The sequence below is a fragment of the Eptesicus fuscus genome, chromosome 3, assembly GCF_027574615.1.
Source record: "Eptesicus fuscus isolate TK198812 chromosome 3, DD_ASM_mEF_20220401, whole genome shotgun sequence".
In the NCBI taxonomy this organism is placed as follows: Eukaryota; Metazoa; Chordata; class Mammalia; order Chiroptera; family Vespertilionidae; genus Eptesicus; species Eptesicus fuscus.
The window spans coordinates 66,023,714-66,035,714 of record NC_072475.1 but is presented as its reverse complement, the minus strand read 5'-3'; the positions used below and the strand labels follow the sequence as shown (position 1 = coordinate 66,035,714).

At 43.4% G+C, this 12,001-nt stretch overlaps 1 protein-coding gene across 5 annotated transcripts in view; it reads left to right on the top strand.

Moving 5' to 3' along the window:
* The window catches only part of SIDT1 (SID1 transmembrane family member 1), a 94,463-nt gene that overhangs the window by 66,551 nt on the left and 15,911 nt on the right, over positions 1 to 12,001 (top strand). For all 5 annotated transcript variants that reach the window (XM_054713968.1, XM_054713967.1, XM_028153305.2 and 2 more), the window contains 5 exons: positions 5,130 to 5,201; positions 7,714 to 7,859; positions 8,595 to 8,668; positions 9,611 to 9,677; positions 11,115 to 11,188. In XM_054713968.1, coding sequence (XP_054569943.1) covers positions 5,130 to 5,201; positions 7,714 to 7,859; positions 8,595 to 8,668; positions 9,611 to 9,677; positions 11,115 to 11,188 — 433 coding nt within the window. The remainder of the gene's footprint in view (positions 1 to 5,129; positions 5,202 to 7,713; positions 7,860 to 8,594; positions 8,669 to 9,610; positions 9,678 to 11,114; positions 11,189 to 12,001) is intronic.

Here is a 12,001-nt window from a genome sequence, read left to right as displayed (position 1 = left end):
GTTCACCACAAAGGGCTTTGAAATAGGGTGGAAATAAAGAATCTTTGTAACAGAGAGACTACAGGGAAAGATCAAAGATAATACAACTCACGTCACAGGCCCACTAGTGAGAGGAGACTTACGTGATTTAAAACAAGAGCCGAGAGGACAAGATCTACCCTGGAGAAAAAACCAGTTAGTGACTTTTTTAAACATATCAAACAGAACATTGATAAGCCAGCCTCCGAGCGGGACTTTATCTAGAAGCTAAAGTGAGACATTCAGGGAGGAACCTTTGGAGAGGACCAGGATTCAGAATGTCTGTCTCTCCCCAGGGCCAAGATTAGTGTGACTGTGGAGCTACAGGAAGTTCAGTGGAGCTCAGAGCTCCAGGAAATGCCTTGGGGGCTGGTGGCAGCTCTATTATAGTTAGGTAACCACAGGAAGGCTGCATCTGGAGAACCTGCCGACTCCTCTGCATTTGTTATTCTTTGACTTGTCTGCAGTTCTTTAAGTTTTACATGAAATATGTCAACATTGGCTCCAACTATCCTAAAAAGAGAAAGAATTTATTTTATACTTCATTGGATGAAAAAGGAAAGGAGACCCTAGAGCCAGATGAAATGGAAATAGTGCTGGTAAAAAGCTTCTTCAGTCCTTGAAGGGACAATGTATTCTCCATTCATCACTTAGGACTTAAAGCAGGGTTCTCTGGGGTCATCTAAGGAGTAGTAGTAAAAGCTCTGTGCTTTAAAAACCTTTCCTCCAAGTTTAGGGAAAGGTGGGGAAGATAAGAGATCAACCGAAGGACTTGTATGCATGCATATAAGCATAACCAATGGACGCAAAACTCTGGGGGGTGAGGGCATATATGGGAGTGGGGTGGGGTGGGGGCAATGGTAAGATATGTACACATATAATACCTTAATAAAAATAAAAAATAAATAAATAAAAACCTTTCCTCCACTGGCTCTATCAGCAGAGAAACCTATATTTCTCATCATTGTTAAAGAGTCTGTACAGAAATTCAGACACCAAGTGGGAAGAGAGATGAATGAAGCATACCTCACAGGCCTGTGGCGCACCTGAGCTGTCACCACGAACCTGGGTGTAGCTTAGGACAAGGTCACTTTTTCAAGTGAGGGAGCTTGACAAACCTGTCAGGTTTGTACATTTAAGAACCATATGGCCAATCCAACGAACCCTTCCCTGGAGAGAGCCATTACTGAGTCAGCCTCTCAGCAAAGAGCAGGGTCCAGAGGGAGTAAGACAAGCAGTGTGTTGAGTCTGGAGACACCAAGGAGCACAGGTCATCACCAGGCTCTGGGGCAATGGGTCTCTAATGTGAGTCCTGACTCACTTCTCTTCTTTTTCCAAATTTCCTTGACTTTTCTTGCTCAGTATTTCCTTTGAGAGGAATTTTATATCCCTCTACAAAGATTAGTGGTTTCCTTCATTTTCTCCTCAGCTTTTGAAACAAAACATGAAATTAGTTGGGGTAGGTAGCCAACTGACATAAAAATGGAATTTCATGGCAGCTAGTTCACATCATTTCCGACTCCCTCTTCAGCTTCCAACTTCCTGCGTTCAGAAATGGAAAGAGACAGGTCAGTTATAAATATGAAGTCCCTGCAAGTTCCAAATATGCTCAGAATGAAATGACATTTTTCCCCTCACACAGAGCATTTAACGTAAAGAGCAAGCATATCTTTTTCTGTGTTAGTAAAGTAGACAGATGGCAAGGGGGTTGTGCTCAGAGAAAAACACAACGGAACAAGTTTCCTCAATTAGATTAGCTCATTCACAACCTTATAAGTTTGCTTATTTCCAGCCAGAACATCTTGGTCTGTCCTATGAGCTAATATTTTTGTATTTAATTCTGCTTTCTCAATACCATACAGATAAGTGTAAAAATGGCTTGCCTTCTAGGACCATTGATCATACTTGAAGTTTGGAAGAAAATGCTTTGGCTTTTTATTCTAAAAAGGTTTAGACATAAGAAAAATTATCTGGTATTGACCAATCATGTATTTAAATTATACCTATTAAAGTCCACAGAGTTCAAACATTTTACGTGCTGGCATATTGCACATGAAACTCTTGATGTTCTTAATCATCACAGAACCTCTGCTGTTGGCTCAGAATGAGGCAGAGCAAAGTGCAGAAATCAGTGACACATCCAAGTCTGAACAGACCTACACAGCTGGCTTTTTCTTTTTAATGGAAAAATAACAAAACAGTGGTTGTTTGGTTTTCTCATTTGCTTTTATTTTAGTTTTTGTTCGTGTGGTTTTTTTTTCTCTTTTGATCACACACACACAAAAACCATTGGCTCCCACAAACCATTACAACCTCCTGCCAAAACTGGCCTCATCATTTTCCTATGTGCACTTCTACTTACCTCATCAGAGGGCTTCTCAGTAACACCAAAATGCCAAAAATTCTGGGTTTAATTATTTTAGTGCCATTCTTCACTTACTATTTGCACATTTATTTTTTTTTATTAAATCTTAAATAAGGGACAGAGGTTAGTGGTTAAAAATAGGGAGCTTCCACTTGAAAAGAAAAAAAAAATGTGAAAGGGACTGAGGGAAATGGAAATGGGAAAGACTAACTATAGCACCTAGGGATACGATCAATACAGTGATTTTTGTGAGACTTCCCACAATGAACTAGACCAGTGGTAGGCAAACTCATTAGTCAACAGAGTGGCAAACCACCGCTATGTGGCTCGCGAGCCGCAGTTTGCCAACCGCTGAACTAGACAGAAAGAAGGCAGGAGCATGGCCCAGTAAGGAATCATTGGCAAGCACAGCAGAGCAAAGGCTGAGAGCAAAGAGCAAAGATTGTGCTTATGGTAGTGGAGATGCATATGAGCCTCAACCTACTTGTCTCCTTTGAAAGATATTCTGCAGCACTCCACCAAAGCAACATGCTTACTGCCCGTTATTCATATTTTGAAGGAAAACCCTTGTGCTTCTTTCAATTAAGAAAAATTTTAACTGAGACCAATATAACAAACCAATATCCATCCAATATCAGAGCGACTCTGGGCAAATTACTTCATCTCTCAGCAACTCCCCTTTGTTGTCTTTAAAATGGTGATAACCATAGTACCCACTTCATAGGGTTGTTGAAAAATTAAAATTCTTGTAAAGAACTCAAAAGAGTGTCTGAGGCACAGTAAGCTTTCAATAACCATTGGCCAACAGTAGTGATCATAGCAGCAGCCGCCGCCGCTGTAGTAACAGTAACAGAGGCGTTAGTAGGGGGAGGAGTGGTGGTGGTAACAGTGATAGTACTTGTTATAGTACCAATATAGTCAATAGCAGCAGAAGAAGGAACAGCAGCAGAGCTCTATGCTGTAACTATGGCCAAATCTGTCCTAGGTCAAAAAAGTCCATCAAATTGTAATCACCATCTTCCCATAACACTGTTATGTGCTCAAGATTTAATCTCTCATTAAGAGTCTGAAAGTAACCTGTTTCTATGCCTGGAAATTGGATGAAAAGTAGAGATGGTGTTGATACCATGCAATTATGGGTAAGTCAAAGAAAAGCCAGGGAACATCTTTCTTTAAATAATTAAGAAACACATCAAGGGATCTCCAAGCCTAGGAACAATGCCAGGGAGTCTGCATTCTGAGGGCCCTGGGAACAGCCTTGCCTGCCAGGAATTCTGCCATTAGCTCCAAGGTGTTGCTGTCCAGCTGCTGAGCCATCAAAGTGAGGAAGGCAATTGAGTCTCCAAGGCCATCAGGTATCTCTCATCGTTTGGCTAAATATTTTGGACTTGAGATTTAATTTTTCTTTTCATGGAGGAAATAAATGGACACACAAAGCGTAAAACAAACAAAACAAAGTGGAAAGCCTATAAAGTTGGCTTGCAAAACTGAATGATTTTACTGCCCACTAGTGGAAGTGTAGTTTGAGAGCTGGATGAAGAGAGCCAACTGTGACCAATGATGAATTGTTTGAGGCTTTGGGTCCTTTTTCATGTGTTACACTCTAGTATTAATGTAAACTATAAAGATCCATGTTTTCAATGAAGAAATAGAAATATATTTGCAGTGAGGATGTGAAAGAATATTCTCAGTTATGGCTTCACTGAAAAGATATTTCCCTACAATAGTACAAGAGACTGGCAAGTTACAGATTTTTTTGCCTGTATTGCGACAGAAGCAATCGCATCTCTCAGAAAGAAGATTTCAGTATGGAATCCCCACCAGCCCGACAATATCCCAGATCCTTGGCAAAACTCAGGAGACAGTAAAGAATTGTTCTCCTGCGTCTCCACAGATGAGTGTGGCTCCCGGAAACGTGGTGGCACTAAGTCAGAAACTGACTAGATACCTGCTTAGATGTATTTTTTTAGAATCTTTTTCTCTCACTGACAACAACCACTTGGCAATAGATACTTCTATTCTACCTCCTAAATATCCCTCAAAATAACCAACGTTCATTCACATCCTTAGTTCATGTTGCTATTATTTATTGCTACAAGGAGTGCGGAAATTTCCTTTCCTATCTGGGCTTTTCCAGCCTATTGTGAGGGTTCTGCTAACTGCTGTAACAAGTAAACCTCCAAATTACAGTGCCTTAATCACAGGCGTTTATTGCTGACATTTTTGTTCAGTGGTGGCTTTCCTCACAAGGATTCAGCACCCATGCTCCTTTGTTCTTGTGATTCTGCAATACTGTCCAGCGAGAATCATCAGCTTTTCTCTAAAGTACCTAATAGTAAATATGTTAAGCTCTGCCAGTCATATAGTCTCTGTCAAACCTGTTCATTGTAGTTAAAACCAGCCATAGACATACCCAAATGAGTGTGACTATATCTCAATTAAACTTTATATATGAATACTGAAATTTTAATTTCCTAGAATTTTTACATATTATTTTCCTTTTGCTTTTTCCCTCCAATAATTTAAACATTTAAAAATCATTCTTAGTGCAAGGGCCATAAAAAAACAGGTGGCAGGCTAGATTTGGCCTGTAGGCCACAGTTTGGTGACTCCTGTATTAGAGTAAAAGAATATCAAATTTAAAATATTGTGTGCTGATCATTTAAACTACTTGGAATTGTGTTGTGTTCCTTTGTTTTAGCAACTGGACATAAAGTGTTTCCCTCTTTGCTTTGCTTTTTAACAGGCTCTGGAACTCTGGCGGTGTCACATCCCATTGCTGCCAGCACCCCCGAAGGGAGCAGCTACGGGGCAATAGGTATTTCCTACGAGTCCATTCATGGAAGTGCTTCCTAGTTCTCCAGCCACTAATGACTGTGAGAGCGGGCAAGGCAGTCATCACATAAGACTGTATGGTCTTTATAGATAAATTGGTTGGATGATCTGGAAGATGCCTTCCAGTTCTAACTTTCTCCAGTTCTATGATCGTTTCTTGGATCTGCTAGCAACGCTTGAGCAGAATTCCCTACAATGGTCTGCCATTAACCTACCAAGGTCCCCATGGAGATTTTTTCATACCCAGCCTGACTAGGACTTGAAAGATGTGTCAGAGTCTGATGTCAGGGAGCCCGACCTCAACTGACCAGCTGTTTCATTCTCAGGTTTCAGGGGAGTAAGGGCAGTCAGAAGACTAACGCTGAGCTGCAGGTGAACATGGCTGAAGCCCCCCAGTCTTTCCTTTGGGCTAACTTCATAATCGAACCTGCTCAATGCCACCCAGTCATGCACCTGGCAACCCCCAGAGTTCATTAAGTGGCCTGAAGGGAACAGAATTCCCAGCCCTGTCTTGTTGGAGGAGTGCTTTGACGCTTCCATGCACTTCCATGACGCTTATTGGCCTAGGAATGCTGCACCTCAAATGTCAGTGTAGAGGGACTGGGATCCTGTATCCCTGCCCTATTGTTCTGTAACTTTTGAGAAGCATGTGGGCTCAGTGCAGGCGACTTATTTCTGGCTCTGCCAGAACAGGAGCTTTTTTTATTGTTTAGCCATCTGACCAGAAGAAATAAAGCAGAAGTAGGCTCGGCACATGTGTTCATCAAGCTGCACAAATTCCCATCTGCTCTGGGAAGTGTTCACAGGAACACAAGGATTCCTCTTCCTGAGATTGTTGTTTACATTATGTAATCCTAGATGCGGCATGTGGGGGATTTCCGTGTACAAGTACTTGATCCACAAGCCATGTAGAGCTGCTGGATATGGGTGTGCTGACAAGTATATGTGGTAGATGCTATACATAACTATGTGCACGCATATATTTATATATTTATGTTCATATTTTAATTATGAAACATGAAATATAGCATATTATCTTTGCATCCAATAGTTAACAGAGCAGATGTCTTTATATCCTTAAAAATAGACTCGCGCACCTAGCACCTAGGGTGAGGCCACGCGCCCCTGGGTCTGGGAGAGGCCACGCGCCCCCGGGTCCGGGTGAGGCCATGTGTCCCTGGATCCGGGTGAGGCCTCGCGCACCTAGGTCCGGGTGAGGCCACGCGCGCCTGGGTCTGGGAGAGGCCACGCGCCCTCGGGTCCAGGTGAGGCCATGTGTCCCTGGATCCGGGTGAGGCTGGGTCCCGGGTCCGGGTGAGGCCACGCGCCCCTGGGTCTGGGAGAGGCCACGCGCCCCCGGGTCCGGGTGAGGCCATGTGTCCCTGGATCCGGGTGAGGCCTCGCGCACCTAGGTCCGGGTGAGGCCACATGCCCCTGGGTCTGGGAGAGGCCACGCGCCCCCGGGTCCAGGTGAGGCCATGTGTCCCTGGATCCGGGTGAGGCTGGGTCCCGGGTCCGGGTGAGGCCACGCGCCCCTGGGTCTGGGAGAGGCCACGCGCCCCCGGGTCCGGGTGAGGCCATGTGTCCCTGGATCCGGGTGAGGCCTCGCGCACCTAGCTCCAGGTGAGGCCACGTGCCCCTGGGTCTGGGAGAGGCCACGCGCCCCCGGGTCCGGGTGAGGCCATGTGTCCCTGGATCCAGGTGAGGTCTCGCGCACCTAGGTCCGGGTGAGGCCACGCGCCCCTGGGTCTGGGTGAGGCCACGTTCACCTGAGTCCGGGTGAAGCTGTGCCCCTGGGTCCGGCCGAGACCAAACCAGAGGGAGTCGGATCTCCGTTACCACCATTTGTCCACCATCCAGAGCTGAGGGGTTAGTGCTGACATGTACACATAAGGAACTGGTGGACATTGAAATTGGGTCTCTAAAGAACTGTTGGTCCAGAAAGAAACTCACTACAGACTGATTCATCTGCCTGTCAGCATAACTATTATTGCTCGTCTCACATTCAGTTCTTATAAGTATATCTCTAGTGACACATGATCTCGCTCATCTAGGGGAAATGATGAACAACATAGACTGATGAACAAGAACAGAACCAGAAACAAGGAGGCATCGATCGGACTATTGGGCCTCAGAGGGAGGATAGGGGAGGTTGGGAGGAGGGGGGAGAGATCAACCAAAGGACTTGTGTGCATGCATATGAGCCTATCCAACGGTTAAGTTCAACAGGGGGTTGGGGCATCCGTGGGGAGGGGTGTGGGATGGGAATGGGGGGATGAGGACAAATATGTGACACCTTAATCAATAAAGAAATTAAAAAAAAAATAGAAAAGGAACATTAAAAGTTCATTGAGGAGGAACTGAGAGAAAGATCATGTGTTGTGGGTAAGGTGTTAGTTTTTACTAGTATGAGTCAGCACTGTGCTTTTCTCAGAGAAGAATGGGCAGCCTGGGTTCTTGGACTTTGGAAGAAAGATGAGGGTTCTCTGTTTCAGATGAGTCAAGCTCCAGTCCCGGCAGGCAGATGTCCTCCTCTGATGGGGGGCAGCCATACCAGTCAGACTCGGACAGCTCCGTGGAGGAGAGTGACTTCGACACCATGCCAGACATTGAGAGTGATAAGAACGTCATCCGGACCAAGGTACCTCTGCCTGGCTGTCCTCTCTGAAGGGCAGTTGATTACAACTTCAGCAATGCCTTTGTGTCCTTTATTGGTTTTCCTTCAGGAGAAAAGTCATATTTCCCAAAGGGCTTTTTAGATAAACTATAACTACAGACTAGAAGCAATCCTCTAATTAGCACTTCTGTCTGGAGGAAGAAAATGAGAACATTAAAGAGAATAGAGCATCAGAACACCCTCAGGGTCCTAAGTGACAGCTTGTGGACAATAAAGGAGGAAGGGATCCAACCAGATGGAAGAACAGATCCACTGAAGGGTGTAGCTGGGAAAGAGTTTCTGGTTCTGTGCATATCATCCTTTAGGAATAAAGTGTGCTTCTTTCTGGTGTATACTTATTATATTGTGTTTATCTGGGAAGGTGTATGAAGGTGAATTGCAGAGTTTCAGTCCTACAATTCAAGAACCACAATGTGGACCTCTTTGGAAACTGGGAAATCAATTCTTGAGATATAAGAAGCATTCGATTCCCAATAGTTTTTCCACATCAGCCAACCCTTAATAGCCCAAGAAGAAATACTAGGATTTTTATTATGGTATTCTGGGATAAGCAAGATTAAAAGAAAAATCTTGTTAAATAAATTTAATTACCTGGTAAGGGAATGAACTGAAATTTGTAAAGCTCTCCTTTGTATCTTACGGGGGGGAAAAAAAAAAAGCAAGTACAGTTTTGCATTCTCTTTTTATTTGACTTCCCAGATGTTCCTTTACCTGTCAGATTTGTCCAGGAAGGACCGGAGAATCATCAGCAAAAAATATAAGATTTATTTTTGGTGAGTAGATGACCAAGAAGGCCATAGTTATCTTTATTAAAATTTAAAGGTTTTTTTTATAACTCTGTTACAGGTTTTAGTGTTTAATAAAGCACAGATATAGGTGTTTCAAGAATCCATGTCACATTCCATAGGAAAAATAAACTATAAAAGGCAACCAGCCCTAAATTAATAAGTACAAAGGAAAAAATAAGAATGGTAGTAGACTCCCATATGTGCAGGGAACACACCAAATTCTCTTCCAGAAGGCTAATGCAATAACATTAATGTCACTACTTTGCATGAGACATGCTGATCTGCAGCCATCTCCTCTTCTCCTCACCAGGCCCTGGTCTTGGACAAACCAGGAATTTCAGGGACTGGATGCCTAGAGCATCTCAGAGTAGCTAGAAAGTACCCCAGGATAGTCAAACACACTGATGCCACCACCCTTCGAGCTGAGAGGCTGAGCTGCCTGGCAGCCGCCCACCCCCCCCGCCCCCCACTTCAAAACCCCAGGCTGACACTGTGACAGATCTTCCGATTCCTTTCTCTTCCCTATTATTTTCCCCTTTAATTGGATACAGATATTAGAGGAAAACAAGGGACAGTGGGGGCCACATGGAATTTCACAGTGGAACCTTCATTTTGGAACTAAGAGGAATCTAAGAGAGCCACATCCCTTTGTGTGATCCATCTCCCATGACTTGCATTCTGACCATGTTTCCTCTAACAACATCCTTAAGCGATAGATCTTCATTAGTAATTTGGTTAAAACAGAAGCAAGTATTATTTACACTGCTTTAGAAATGACTGGAGAAACAAGAACCACATTATCAGTTTTTAATTGCTTTTGTGAGTTGACTAAGGACTTATGGGGTGAAAGCATTCTTTTTTAAAAAAACTTGAAGATTTCATTGTTAATTTGGAAATAGCTATTTCCGGTTCTTTCTGCCTGCATAGGAATATCATCACTATCGCTGTGTTCTATGCACTACCTGTGATCCAGCTGGTCATCACCTACCAGACAGTAAGTGCTGCCCTGGACCCAGAACCCACGCTCTCATACTGCAGGGAGAGAGCTGTGCTGTGACATACAGAGAAAGGTGTAACTTGGGATCGGTCCAAAAATTAATTTCCCATTTGGGTTCTAATTGGACTTCTCCAATGCTTCATCTTTGATCTTTAAATCTAATTCCCAATTGTTTTATCAAAGGGAGACTTGGGACCGCTTGTATTATTTTATCTACCAATCCGAAATTATTACCTTGCACTCATTCAGTCATAGTATCTATCAATTGTGCCTATGATTTACCAGTCTGAACTCGACCGTGATGGGATAATGAGGAAATAAGTTTCCAGATCAAAACAAAGACGCCTGATGTCTCATTTAGCCTGTGCCCTCTCACTAAGGGGAAATATATTTTGTAAAAGTAAAAACAGCTTCATAAAACTAAAATATATTAAAACAAAAAGAAAACAAAAAAACAAATAAACCTAAGTAATAATTAAAATAGCTTCAGAATCCCTAATACTCCTTCATAGAACCCAAGGGTCCAGGTCACTTGAGTGACCTTCTCTAGGATTTATTCTCTATGAGAAAGCCCATTTAGATAAACACAAAGCTGAAGGTGTTTCCAGTGAAGTGGTTCTCAAACTTTGTTGTGCATTAAAACTTTGTTGTCCATTAAAAACATCTGAGGAATTTTTAAAAATCCCGGTGTCCAAGCTGTACCCCATAGCAATTAGGTCAGAGTCTCTTAGAGTGGAACCAGCCATCAGTATTTATTAAATTCCCGGTGATTCCAGTGTACAGCCAACTTTGAGAACCAAAGTTCTAATAATATTTAGCCAATTTCATATTTACTACATATACTGCATTATGCGAACAAGTACTTTATGAGGTCTGAATAGCACAATTTATAATCTAAATATTCTCTGAATACTTTGGGGCCCTGTCAGAAGACATATCTATAGTGTGGTCTGTGAAGATTCTTGATGATAGAGATGGTGATAAATATGGAAAACTGAACACCATATCCTCATGTCTACCTGCACTGTGGTTATTTTCACAGCGGATGGGACAGCTTCATGTCCTCCCAGCATTCATCTAGAAAATAGGACATATCACGGCAGTCCTGATAGGCACGTCCCAATGTTAGCATCCTTTGATACTGCTTTTATCATGAGAACAAAGGAAACAAACTCAGTTGAATTCCACTTTGAGGCCGTATAATAGGGAGGATAGAATATGTCAATTCAAAGCGAGATGGTAGCATCTGAAGGAAATGAGCCTGTGCTGAGGGAAGGTGGCAGATAATGACCCGGCCTGATGAGAAGGAGTGCTGGTTGCACTGCGAGTCACAGGCAGTCTATTACTGTGGGCTGTGCTGCTTTTTGTGATTCCAGGCTTGGCTCAGGGGACTGAGAAAAACTGCCTCTCCTCTTCTCACTCTTGATTTTGCAGGTGGTAAACGTCACTGGAAACCAGGATATCTGTTATTACAACTTCCTCTGTGCTCACCCCTTGGGCGTCCTGAGGTAAGCCCAGTCCACCGGTTGCCCATGAGGCTTTTAGATATGCCTTTCTATGTTATGCTGCGGTCTCAGTTTTTAAAAAATACTAAAAACATCTGTGGAAAACTACCCCAGTCATGGATAAAGAGGAATTTAAATCAAGAAGTTGAGACCAGACATACTTCTCTCGTTCCTATATGAGGTGTCAGGAAACGTTCCTAAGAATAACCTGCTGAGGCGAGGGCAGGGATGTTTTTGAAAACATCAGGTCCCTAATTGTGATGACACTTCTCCATGGGCATGAGCTGCAAGTACATTCAATCCATTAAACAACCTCATGAGGAAGATAGTGTGACTATCACCATCCTCCTTTTCAGATGAAGATGCTAGGGCTTAGAAAAGTAAGGACTTACTGAAGGTCCCTCAGCTGTCAGTGATGTAGGAACTTGAACATTTGCTGCCTCTAAGGCCATGCTGCAGCCTCCAGAAGTGGAAAGAGCATTCGTCTGGGAGTTGGGAGCCTGGCTTCTTGTTCTAGAACAAGTTTTCTGAATTAAAAGCCACTGGTTGTGACCCGCTAACATCCTGAAATTCACAGCTTCAGAGCTGCGTGTTGACACATAACATGGATCCATCGATGAGAATTCCCTCTCACAGTGTAGCTGAAACATTTGCCCAAACTGCTCATCTTTGGAGCATCTCTCTTTCCCAGGATTCATTCCATGCCAGTGCCCATGGGACCAGAGAGGATTGGGAGCGTAATAGGGAAGCGTAGTGTGCACCCCTGAGAGAAGGCAGCCACCTTTTACAGGCTTGGCATCCTAAAATGAAAGGTTA